Below are 12,890 nucleotides of genomic sequence, written 5' to 3' on the forward strand. Positions count from 1 at the left end.
TTATTCGGTTCACAGTCGTGTGAAATGCAGCAATAAAAATCTTTGGACTTCAGCAAGTTTTTGATTTTTTTTTTCTTCTTTTGAAATAATAACTAAAAAAAGTGTCTGATGTCCCATCATGGAGCTTAGGAGATTTAAACAAACAAAAAAAACAACAACAATAAAAAAAAATCAAAAAAGGTGAATCCCTAAGCAGCCCCCTTCAGAAAAAAATTATATAATTAGCATAATCTCATAAACACAAAAAACTCAAAAATATTTTATAGTCAGATATTTTGGATTTTACACCACCTGTAAATTATATATACACATAGAATATTGCAGAACCATAGCTAATATGCGATATTTTTCACTATTAATGCTGGTATAATCTTTATACACTGGCCCTTGATTTTTTGATTTGAGATTATTGCATTGTTTGGCGCCCGCCCCGCCGCCCGGCTCCTCCCTACTCGCTGTCCGACTTGCCCTCCTTGGCAGTGGTGGAGTGGTTGTACAAGCCCTGCGCCATGAGGTGCACGGCCAGCGTGTTCTTGTTGCCCGTCGCCTTCTTGATCTTGGCGCGCTTGTTCTGGAACCAGATCTTGATCTGCGACTCGTTGAGGCTGAGTTCCTGCGCCAGGCTCTGCCGCCGCTGCTCCGTCAGGTACCTGTTGGTCTGGAACTCCGCCTTGAGCCGCTGCAGCTGCTCTGCCGTGAAGGCCGTGCGCGGCCTCTTGTCTTCTTTGTTCGGGTTCTTCTTCTTTGGTTTGCGGGACCTGGGACCTGGGCGGCGAGGTGAAGAGAGGAGGCAGGTTATTCGAGGCGAGAGAGGTTTATGCGCATCCGGGTGGGAGGTGTGTCGCCCAAGGGGGCAGCGGGTAGGAGGGGAGACCCCCCACCCAGATTCCACATAGGGCAAGTGACTGGCCCAAGGCCTCTGAACCACCTGACTTGAGGGGCGTGGTTCTCCCGGGCACCTCCTAGGGTGGGTTGGGGGTGGAGTCTGGGAAGGGGACAAGGCACAAGTGAGGGGTCTCCAAACTTGGCCAGTCTTGTGGCACAAGTAGGTTAAACTGCAGGTTGGGATGCCCACATGCTGCTTGGAGTCAGATGAGTGCCTGGGTCCTGGTCAGTTCAGGCCCAGCCCTGGATGGCCTCGGCCTGGTCCATGTGGCATCTGGGGAATGAACCCAGCAGGTGGAAGATTTCTCCTTCCTTCTCTGTTGTTCCCCCTTTCTAAGAAAGGAGGAAAAAATTGAAACTTTGTGGCAAGTTTTTTTTTTTTTTTTCCTGACCCTTTTCTGAGGCTCAGGGGGAAGAGGGCTGTGCTGGATGAGTCTAGGTGGGGAGGGGAGTCCAGGAAGCTGGAGGCACCTGGGAATTACTCCTCAGGGCAGGGGGTCTCTGAGCGACCCCCTTCTCTCTCTGGCTCTGTTCACTGTTGCCTTTAAGGATGGAGATGGGACAGCTTCTACTAGGTGCTGAAGCTGCAGAGGGAAATCTGTCTGGGTCCCCTCCCCTGGCCCCTGAGTGGACACGGTCAAGGCTGGCTTGCTTGTCCCCCACCACAGACTGCCACACCAGAAGCTGTGTGTGGCTCCTCCAACCTTGGCTGAGCCCATTTCTTACCCTGCCCCCACCTGGATCCTTCCCCTGCAGCAGACCCCAGGTTTCGGGCAAGGGTCTTGTTAAATTTCTCAGGATTCAACTTAACCTAGGGAAGAGGGGAGAGGCAGCAGGGTGGAGGGAAGGCAGTGAACTGGGGTCAGGGAGCTCAGCCCGAGTGGAAGTGGGAAGAAAGGCCTGGGGAGACCCCACTGCCTCTGGGCTTCTCCACCTCCGAGTTGCACAAGTCAGCTTTGGGGTAATCTGCTCCCAGCTTCACTGGAGGCCTCTTTCACACCAGACAAGCAAAAGCTGGACAAAGCTGGGCCCCCCCGTCCTCCATCTTAGAGGGCTGAATTGCTAGCAGCTGGGAAGAGCAATCTCTCTGGGATGTGGCTCAGTTGCATCCCACTCTGCAAGGAGGGGCACAGCAAATCCCCTCTCTGCCAGCCAAGCTGTGAGGGAACCAAGCATGGTGAGGATGGAGGAGAACCACCCAGGGCAAGTCCGCTCAAACTCCAGGCCCCGGGGTTTCTGTAGCGCTCCCACCGCCCACCCCTCCTCCAGACACACACAGACCCTGGCACCCTAGGCGCTGGCTGGCCTGGCTTAGATGGCGATCTTAGCCAGTCTCCCTGGAACCGGTGAAGGGGGAAGGACTGAGGGCTGCAGGGAAAGCGCGGGAGAGACCCCAGCTGGCCCCGTGATTGCTCAGACACGAGTGGAGCTTCCTGCTCCTGGTGAGGGTCTCCCTTCCCGCTCCCTGCCCGGCCAGCCCACACTAAGCTGGAGGCACACTCCCTTGCTCAGCGCTCAGCAGCCAGGATCCTCCGGTCCTGGGGCTCTTGGTGGCACCTATGGGAATTGGGGATCCATCCTCAAAACACACCCTTTTATGGGGGAGAAAACAACCCCTCCGAAGCCCCATTTTTTTACTTTCCTTTCTTGACTTTTCTTTCAGAACGCAAACACTTAAGGAACACAGAACGAAGCCTGTGCAAATTCCTTTGCTTCTTTATCAAACGTCCTGCGCGATAAAGGCAGTCTAGGAGAAATTTTGTTTCTTTCCTTCTTTCTTAAACCCAAGAAGACCAGCGACTGTGGCTGAGCTAGTTGGTTCTGAGGGACCCCCGCCGGCGCTGGGGCTTGGCCAGTCCGACTCCCAGCCGCACAAAGCCGGGCTGCGGCTGCTCCCCGGCCTGCTTTGTGAGCCTGTATGTTAATTAAATATTAACAAAGGAGGGGGGCGAGAACAATGGAACAAATTTCAGGGGTAGCTGGAGAAATGCGGATTTCAGGAGAAACCCACCAGTGCAGCCGCCTTTCTGCAGGAAAGTGATGGAGGGGGTGGTTCCGTGGAGCCACGATGAGGGCGAAAGACCCCCCACACAACGGTGCAGGGTGGAGGGGCAGAACGGGGTCCGATGCCAGCTCCGGGGATAAACAGAACTCAAGCTCGCTCCTAATGGCGGTTCCCAGCCGCAGAGCAGCATTTGCAAGCAACCGCGGATTTCTGCCGGAACGCAGACCTCAGCTTTTAGGAATCCCAGATCTGTGGGGAACCGAAAATGCGCCCAGCATCTCCACGCACCCCCTCCTAACGCAGCCTCTTTCCTACCGTTAACAGCGCGGAGGAAACCTTTACCAGACTGCCGGGTCGGCAGGCAGTCGGCAACCCTCTCTCTAAGCCGCAGGCGGGAAGGGTGCCGGGATCCACCAAATAAAGTCGAGCAAAGGGCACAGGGTGCCTCCGTTTCCTTGCCTTTCCTTCATGCGGCTGCCCACGGCCTCTAACCAACTAAGGCAGCGAGCCCGGCCCTTTCTTCTGGAACTGCACTGGGGTAACACGGGGAAGGCGTTCAGAGTAGACTCGGCCGGGCCTGTCTTCCAACCTCCCTCGTTTCCAACAAACCAACTCCAAACAGCCAAGGGAGCGATGAGTTAAGGGTGGGCTGTTAAGGAGACGGCCCAAAGGAGGGAAGGAGACGGCCCAAAGGAGGGAAGAGGGGGAGCGAGAGAAAGAGGAGACGGAAAGAGAAAGAGAGCTCTTTTTCTGCTCGCCCGAAGAAGTCGATTTCCCCGTAGATCAATGCCCCCCGCGCCTCCCGGCCGCCGTCCCTGGCCGCCTCACCTGAAGAAGGTCGGTCCGAGTAGCGCGTGCAATAGACCCAGGCCGGCCAGAGCATGGGCTGCGCGCCCAGGTTGGCGCTGGCCTGGGAACTGTCCGAATCCGAGCTCACCGACAGGTCGCCGCCGCCCAAGCCACGGGCCTGGAGCGCCCCGTCCAGGGGACCCCCGGGGTCGCCGCCCTTCTTGGCGTTTCCGTGCAGTGAGAGCGTCTTGGAGCCGCCTTCCCCGTCCGCCGGAGAGTCGCCGCCGCCGGCCGGTAGCGGCCCTCCCGCGCCCGGCGCGCCCGGCGGGTTCTGCCGGGGCTCCCGGGCACCCAAGCCCAGCAGCTGCTCCGCGCCTCCCGCGCCACCGCCTCCCTCCGCACCACTCGCGCCGCCTTCGCTGCCGGCTGCGCTGCCTCTTCCTCCCAAGACCGCACAGCACGTCCCCGCGTCCTTTCGCCGGCCAAACTCTGGCCGCAGGATGTTATCGATGAAGAAGTTGGTGATTCGGTGCGGATGCTGGTGGTTGCCTGGTGCCTGCAGCACCGCGGGCAGCATCAGAGCTCGCCGGCGGCCGGTGTCTGCGTCGCCGGGACTGCCGCCGCCAGCGGAACCGCCGTTAGGGCTGGACTCCGGCTGCCGCTGCCCCTCCGCCGCCGCCGCCGCCGCTTCGCTGGGCTTCGGGTCATTCTCCTCCATGCTGTTGACGGTCAATCCCAAACAGGTTCTCCCGGGATCCTTTCCAAATCAGTCTTCGGCCCGCACGCGGTTGCACTCGGAGACTCCCGCGCTAGCACCCCGCAGTCTTCCCAGGGCGTGCGCAGCGGCTGCGGCCAGGGCCGGGGTCCAACACGTCGCCGGCTGGGCTCGGAGCGGAGCCACGTTCGGATCCACGAGTCGGATTTAGAAAACACCAAGGGTCTCCGCGCTCGCCCACACGCCGGGAGATTCAAAAGAGGTGCTCGGCTTTGCAGCACCGCCGCGCTCTACACAGTCACAACGGTCCCGAGGACACCCCGGGCGCCCCGCCGACTCGGCGCGCCTCTTCTCTGCGTCCGGCTACCTCCGGCTCCGGCGCTGCCGCCTCGGCCGCCCGGGGTTAACGCTGCACTCATGCAGGCCGTGCGCTCCTCGGCGCTCAAGCCCGCCGGGGTCTGCTCGGGCCGTCCCTGCCCGCGTGCCCCGGCAGACCCTCGAGGGTGCGGGGCGCGAGCGGTCAGCGCGCCCGCCGCCGCCCGCAAGCACATGGAGGAGGCCCGGGGGCCCGCGCTGCGCTCCGCCAGCCCCGGGGCCCCCCGCGCACGGCCGCCGCCCCGCTGCGGGCCGGGGCGCCCCACCGGCGTGCGGCCGCGCCCCCGCCGAGCCCCGCCGAGCCCCGCGGCCCGAGGCGCATGGGTGAAGGGGCGGGGAGGCGCGGGCAGGGCCGGGCCGGGCTGGGCCGCCCGCGCTCCCGGGGCCGTCTGCGCGCCCTCGCCGCCTCGGCCTCGGCGCCGACTGGGGGGCAATTTCCAGGCCACTAGGCACAACCTGAGATACTTTGACTCTGGATTTTTGTTCTTATTTTTAACAGAGCCCCCTCGAGTGACGTCGTGGGCCGGTCTCCTGGACACGTGCCTCGGACCAATGGCCGCCGCGCCGCGCGCCCACGTGATGCGCCCTTGGCCGCTGGTGACGGGGGCGGCCCGCCGCCCCTCCCCCGCCCCCGCCGCCCCTCCCCCCCTTAAAGCGGCCGCATCCTCGGGCTCCGGGGGTCCCGGAGCCTCGGAACCCAGTGGAACCCCAGCCACGTCCTCGCCTCTTCGGCGCCGAGTCCCGCTTTCTCCCGTGGCTTTTCCGCTCAGGCATCTAAGGACCCCAGCGCTCGCTCTGCCAGGTCACCCTGGGGGTGCTTACGTGGACACGCGCTGGGGGACTGCTATTTTTAACATTTCCATATTGTTTACCGTGGGGAGAAATCCCACAATTCCTTGCACAAATGCATAAATAATATTAAATGAGCTTGCCGAGATACAAAGGGACTTTTGTAGACCGCTTGCCTTGCTGGTGGAGAGGAAAATTGTCACTTACGTTTGGCTTGGGTTGCCGGGCAGCTTCCTGTCTTACCCGCAGAGCTGGCGCACGCAGGACGCCCCTCCCGTAGACACTGATTGTAAGTGTGCGAAGTGTGCGTGCGTGTGCGTGTGCAGGGAGGCGCGCAGACGGGGGATGCCGGCGGGGGCTCCCAGACCTGCAGATCCGGAAGAGCCCTGGGCACAGTCTGGGCGTTGCAGGAGGACTTAAGGAGCACGGAATTTTCTATTTTGGAAAGGTTAAGAGGGCTGACTTTTGCGCTTAACCTAAAAGCTCTTCAAGGAACCTGGATTGCCTCTCCTTAGCCGTGGCTCTGCCAACCCACCTCCCATTCCAGCCGACTCTTCCCTGAGTGAGGACAGGCCAGGCTGCTCAAATTCTTTGAATTCACCTTGCAGGAGAGCAGGGCCAATATTAAATGGGGAATTCAGGATGAGATGGGAGGGTGTCTCCCATTTGTCCCTCCCCTCCTTTCTTTATCCTTCTCTGGGCTTCCCTTTCAGCTGCTGTCTTCTCTTTCACATCTCCCATCCTGATGCCCCAAGCATCATTGCCTTTCTATGGAAATCTTTGGGACTCGGAGCTACGAGCTGAAGGGCAGCTCTTAGAGTGTGGGTATGGTGGTACTGTGTAAGCACCCTTGCTGGGAAGAGAGAATGGAGAGGGGAAGCAGAGGGAGCCCCACTCACTAGGACGCTACATGACACCCTGGGGTCCCTGGGCAATCAGTGGGCAGCTGGCAGGCCTGGAGTATATGCAGAGCAACTGGGTCAAACAAATGCCCAGCTACAGTGATCCTCTGGACCCTCTCCTGGTTGGTGCTGCTGAGGCCTTGCTCCGGGTCCACCCGCAGCAGGCTTCCACCCCAGTGATGGCCAGGCTGGGGAGAAGAAGCTTTTAGAGAAAATGAACCTGCCGAGGTAGCGCGTGGGGACTGGGCTGTGTCCCAGAGCCAATAAAGGTGGCAGGATAGGCCCTAGAGACAGGTGGGGGAGTCTCTTCCACGCCTGTGTGGATGGGGAGCCCCTGCTTCCTTGGGAAGCTTCCCATCTTTGTCCTTGCCGCCCTCCACTGCCAAGGGCATCACCAGCTTTTCTGTCCAGCAGCACATCTGTTCAGGGCCCTAGGAAACATGCAGGTGGACAGGTGTGTGGGAATTGACACAGCCCAGGGGTTTCTAATGAAACATTTCCTGCCCCCTGGGGGTGGGAGGGATACTGGTCACCAGTCAGGGAAAAGACAGTTGGATGACTTCAGAAGGAGCTGATTTGCTTCCTACAAAGCAAATTCGGTTTTCCACTTGTCCCACAAAGACCCCGATATTGGGCCATTCTCCTGAGAAATTTGCGATTCCAGTTTCTTGGGGTGAGCTGGACTTTCCTTGTGTTCTTAGCAGTGAACTCTGAGCAGCGTCACTTTGGGCTGACCCAGCCTTGTCTCTGAGTCTGACCCTGCCGGCTAACAGGCTGGTTTGCGGAAGAAGGAGGAATTCCTGGTTGACTCTCCTAGAAGAGAACCGGTTGGTAAAGCAGGAAGGAGATAGGAAAAGAGAGAAGGCTGGGGAAAGCAATAATTAAAGGAACTGCTAGGAAAGGTGACGCTGGATCTTTGGCGCTGCCATAGGAGGGGCCTGCGAGGAGGGTGGGGGACAAGGCGACAGAATCACTGTAATCCACTCCCGCACACCGAATCTCTGAGTTGCCTCAAAAGCGTGCTGGAGGCCCAGGCGGCCTCCTGTCCCATCTGGAACACCTGTCTGGCAGCGCTTTCTGAGGATGCGGGAGCGTGGGCATTTCCCATTCCTCGAAGCTGACCCGCGGCCGCAGGGGCGGAGACGCCCGCCTTGGCTGCCGCAGGGCCGGCGGCCCCAGGCCCGGAGAACCGCGCTCTGGGGCTTTCCCCACGCGAGGAACCCCACGCTCACGGATTCTCGGCGAGCCACCGGACGAAGCACCGCCCGAAGTTGGTTAACCAAACCCCGCAGCCCACACCTCGTACGGTTGCGGCGAAGAACGCGCCGGTCGCTTCCTCCCGTTGCCCGCGCCGGGTGAGCGCGGCGAAGCACCCGCTTGCAGAGAACTGCCCTCCGTGTTTGCTCGCGGCGCCAAGTGGGGCCCCGGGGTGGAGAGCGCGCTTGCAGTCACGCTGGGTTTAATAGCACTGACGCTGGTGTTGCAAAGAATTCCCCTCCCCCGATCCGCCCCAGGCGCGGGGCTTCCAGTGGCCGTGGCGCTCCGGGGCCCGCAGGGTGCCTGGGCTGTAGACACAGCCTCCTGCTGGGTTTTTTTTTTTTTTTTCCTGCTTTCAAAACACTCGGAAGGTGCGGTTCCCTGCCACTGCTGTCCTGTTTCTGGGTTGACGTGGGGACAGCTTCGAAAATAGCAAATGCAATTGACAGCGGCAAGCACTCGCGGGGGCCCTCCTCACTTGGTGGGTACAGATGCCCAAACACTTCCGTGAGCGAGCGCAGTCTCTACCCTAGCACAATGAGGCAGCGGTCAGACCCAGGGAGCTAGACGGGTGACCGCGGCGGAGGGCGGAGAGTCACCCTGGGCTCCAAGGAGCTGTTGCCCCAACCCTGGAGTCTGCAGACAAAGGCTGAATGAAGGGGCGCTGGCGCGTGCGTGCGTAGGCTGGATCAGGCGAGCCTTATGGGGGCATCCGTCCTGGGGTCGCCTGTTTGCGTTCACCTCCCAGCGGAAGAGAATAGGCCGACGCCACATTCTAAAGGCGAACTTGGCTGAGGCCTGTGGTCAGGCACCACATCCGAATAACCACAGGAAGTAAGGGGTTAACCTGCACAGTGGCCTTGCCTGGTAACCTCCAGCAAGCAGAAGAGGTGTCTGGGGTACAGGGCACACGTCAGGGCCAAGCCCTTTAGGGTCCCCAGTCCTAGGCTGCCCCGGTTTGTCTGGCGCCTTCCTGAGCTGGGTGGGTGGGCTGGCGCCTCAGCCTGGGAGAAGGACAGTCAGCCTGGCCCTGGGTTTTCCCTGGCTGGGCTCCATGGGAGTGGCTGAAGAAGGGGAGCGGTGCAGAAGGGGTGCAGAGGGGGCGCGGTGTCCATTGGGTTCCCCCTCCTGTCCTGGCTGCTGGGACAAGATTTGCTCTAGGTGAGCAGCCACATTGCTGGTCTGGGAGGGCTGGGGAGATGGACAGATACCCGGGAGCGAAGCTGGAAACTGAGTTGCACATGCCACCTGCCTCCAGTGCTGTCTGGAACAGAGCCGTGCAAAGGCCAACATGAAGAATCACTGGCAAGCTTGCCACCCAGAGTCCTCTAGGCCTTCTCAGGGTCTCACCACTCTCTCTTTGCCTGGCCTGACTTTGGCCAGAAATTATCCAACCTCTTGCCCACCTTTCGCTCTCTTTCTCCCTGCTTTATTGCTCTTCTGATCCACAGTAATGTGGGCCCCCCTGGTGGAAGCTGAATCCACTTCCATTGGAGGTTGCTCTCCCTCTCCAGCGGGGTCTGCAGTTGGGATCTGGCTGGCATCTTTCTGGAGCAGCTGTGTGGGCTTGAAGTTGGGAACACAGACTGTTTCGGGAGTGACCTAATGCCTGCCTCCAGTAACAATATCCCCTCAAAGTGGCGGCAACCCAGAGGACAGTAAGTAGCACCTTGCAAACAATGAGAAGTGCAGTAACTCAGATGAGCTTGGCCAACACGATTTGAAGGGTGTTGCTAGTAGCCTGAGCCTGTGGTTCCACAACCCAGAGTGCTAAAGAAAAGCGGGAAGGCCCAGCACCAGCTCAGAAAGCGCAAGCCCCACCCCCTCCCTGTTTACAGAGGTTTATAGATGCCAGAAGTAATAACACGTAGCCTCTGCTAGCTTTCTGCTCTTTGGAAAGAAAACAAGATGTTCAACAGTCACTGCTCAAGCTCTGGCTTCACCTTGCAGAACTAGAGGTTCCCTTCTTCCTGCTCTTCCCAGAGGCTGCAGGTGGTGGAGGGTTGGGAGGTAAAACATTCCAGGCAAGGTTTTACTCAAGCTTCAAGGATCTAGCCTAGTCTGACTATGCACTGTGAGAAAATGCAGATTTAATGAAGCACCGCTTGGCTGTGATCCCCAAATGGCAACATCAACAGAATCCTGCTGTTCTTGCCGTTACATAGTGGCTAAACTGGGGAGACATGATACTTTGTATGGCACTTCAATGACATTCATGAATCGGTTTCGTTTCCTCCCTTCACCCTATAGAAATATACAGAGATTTTGTTTTATATGAAAGGATGACTATGTCTGGATAAACTTCAAAGGCATCCTATGCTCAGTGAAATTACTCAGTGGTTCCTCTGAGTTCAGCAAAGTTGGCCGTCTCTGTGCGCATTGATGAGCAGCCTTCAGTACACAGTAGGAAAGCCAGGTAGCCAGCTGCCCAGCTCCTGGGTGAAGTATGTAAGCATATCCAACTGAAGCATGGTGACCTTTCCTAAGCAAAGACAAGGCTTAGTATGAACCTTCTAGGACTCCTGTTTGGATGGACACTGGTGTGCTGCTTGCCTCCTGAGCCCCCAGCTCCTAGTGCTAAACGAGACCCAAACTACCTTTCCGTGCCTGCCGTCCTGTGTCACTGTCATGAGAGGCAAAAGGAAGGAAGGAAGGAAAGAAGGAAGGAAGAAAAAAACTAAAAACTCAAAGAAGCAGCATCTTAAAGTGACAGTGAATTTAAAAAATGATCTCTGTCCCTTCCAATAATTTTCCTTTTCCTTCTCCCCGGTAGCAACAATAATAGAAATATTCCTGTTCTTTCCAGAAAGTCTGTGTGCTTGTGTTTCATGTTACAAAGCTTCAGGGATTTGTGTGTGTGTGTGACATCAGATAATTCCCCCAAGACACAACGGCCTCTGTGGGAATGGCAAAGTTCAGTAACTCTACACCGTTCAGAGCCTTGACACAGGCCAGGAGACAGAACCGGGATCCGCGCAAGGATTTCCCACGTATGTAGCTAAGGCCCTTCCGTTAGTCGGGATTTACACCTCCCCACCTACCGGCAGCCAGACGTGTGAGCTCTTCCAATTACCCGCCTGCTTTTACTTCTCAGTTCACACTGCCACAGCTAGCTACAGCGGTCGGACAGCCTCTGGGCCACAGATGTTGGGGGCCGCGCCTGGGAAGAGAGGGGCCCTTGAAGCAACGCCCGCTTACCCTGAAAAGTTTGGTACCTAGGCGAGCCCAGCAGTGCAAACAGATCATAAGCTGTGGCCGACACTTGGGGTTTTCTGTGTCGTTGGCAGACACAAGTTCAGTTACATCTCCCGCTAAGCAGTGCAGAAAGCTCAGGCTGAGGGAAGACGGAAGCTCATCCCTTTCAGCGGGACACCTAGCTACAGCTACAGGATCATTCTCTTGAGTCCTGGCGCTGGATTTCACATCGTGATCCCTCAAGAGACGAGGGTCTGCCAGGACCCAAGGCTGGCCTAAAACGTAGGCTTGCATCCCTTCTGGCCCCATGAGAGAGTCTCCTTTCCTTAGTAGAAATAACTTCTGGAAAACACAACACCGGGCGACAAGAAAGCGGAGGTGCAGGTGGATAGGAGGCATGGCTCCCTCTCGGGGGAACTGGGCGCCTCGCACCAGCAGTCTTGCAGGCAGGGTGGGGGGCGAGGGGGCTGGCGGTACCGCGCCCCGACCTCCTTGGGATGTGTGTGTGTGTGTGTGTGTGTGTGTGTGTGTGTGTGTGTGTGTACGGGGGTGAGAGGGGGTGGTTGACAGGCAAGTTCCGGGCACCCTCTGAGGTCCGGTCTGCTCCGCGGAGCGCGAGGGGAGGATCCCGGCGCTTCCCCCACCGCCCAGCCTTGACTCGGAGGCGCCAGGGCCGAGCTCCCGGCTTCTGCGAGCAGCGGGAGAGCTAGTCCGCGGGGACCCGTGTCTCCGTGTCGGAGGTGGAGGTGAGGGGGCCCTGGCTGGCTTTGCTCTCGGTGCGCTCGCCTGCCGGAGCCCGCGCGTCCCGCAGCGGCCGGCTGCGTACAGGTGGATGTATACGGGAATAAATGGGTGGCTGGGTGGGAGCGCAGGCCTTCGCTCGTCCGGGTGTGATCCAGTCTTAGCAGAGTTAGCAGCTTCCGCTGCTGGCGCTATCCCCCCTCTTCAGCAACTCTCCCTCACCTCGCCGAGATCGGTTCACAAGGGATCCCAGCCCTAGATATCAGGGACCCCCGTTTCTCTCCCCCGCGCCATCAGTAAGCGGCCAACCCCAGGAGGTGACTCTTAGTGACTCGCCTAGTGCCCCATGTCTCGGGAGGGAGGCAGGGTACTGTGTGGCTGGGTGAAGGCAGAGTGGGCGTTCCCACTTTGGAACCTTTGGTTCAGAATAGCACCTTGGAGAGTGACCCTTCCACGCAGAGGCGGGGATCCCGTCCCTGCTGGGACTCTGAAGCGCAGTTTAGGCCGGGTGGGGCAGTCCGAGCCGGAATCCTGCTGCTCAATTGGTTCGAGAACTTTTCCTTCTAGGGGAATGCCTTCCCCCTCGACCCCCACCCCCAAGTCCTGTACCCAGCAGAGCCTGAGCGCTGTCCGGGTGCGCGCTGGGCCCCAGGCTCAGCCCGCGCGCATCCGGGAATGGTGGAAGGCCCGGGGCGCGGATTTGTGAATGAACCGCGGAGCCCTTTGCAGCTGACAGATCAGAGGGCTGCACGTCCGGGCCGACGTGGTCCAACGAGCCGCTGCAATAAGCGCTTAGCGACCAGGCGGGGGTCGCCGCGCGCTGCCAGGGGCGGAACGCGGGAGGGGCGCCCTCCCCGCTAAGGCAACGACTTCAAAGCTGGTAGCCGGGATTGGGGGTGGGGAGGGAGCGGGAAGGGTGGCCTTTTCCAGGGTGGCAAGGTTTGCAAGACATTTCTCCCACCTCTACCCGTTTCCGCCACCCCACCCCGGCAGAAACCCCCCAGGAGTTACTCCCTCAAGCTCCGTCTGTCCCCCGCCACCACCCGCACCCTGGGGACGACCTCAGCCTGAAACCTAATCGCGTTACTTCCTGGCGCGGGTCTCCACTGCCTCCCGGGTGTGCTTCCTTAAGTGGCTTCCCCTCCGCCGCTTTGGAAAATTCCCCCACTCCCACTTCCCCACTTCCCACATTGGAAAATTAAAGTCTTTGGTTGCTTCCCTGACTCACCCCCGCTGT

General features: G+C 59.0%; 1 protein-coding gene across 1 annotated transcript; it reads right to left on the reverse strand.

The window, feature by feature from the left end:
• Positions 1-425: 425 nt before the first annotated feature.
• Positions 426-4,646, reverse strand: EN2 (engrailed homeobox 2). The gene is made up of 2 exons (XM_040984243.1): positions 3,719-4,646; positions 426-765 (listed from the first exon to the last, which is right to left on the reverse strand). The coding sequence occupies exons 1-2, from the start codon at positions 4,395-4,397 to the stop codon at positions 449-451; spliced, it is 996 nt and encodes a 331-aa protein (XP_040840177.1). The 5' UTR covers positions 4,398-4,646; the 3' UTR covers positions 426-448.
• Between the last annotated feature and the right edge of the window lie 8,244 nt (positions 4,647-12,890).

The sequence above is a fragment of the Ochotona curzoniae genome, unplaced genomic scaffold (genome assembly GCF_017591425.1).
Source record: "Ochotona curzoniae isolate NIBS_2020 unplaced genomic scaffold, NIBS_Ocur_1.0 contig_4105, whole genome shotgun sequence".
Taxonomy (NCBI): Eukaryota; Metazoa; Chordata; class Mammalia; order Lagomorpha; family Ochotonidae; genus Ochotona; species Ochotona curzoniae.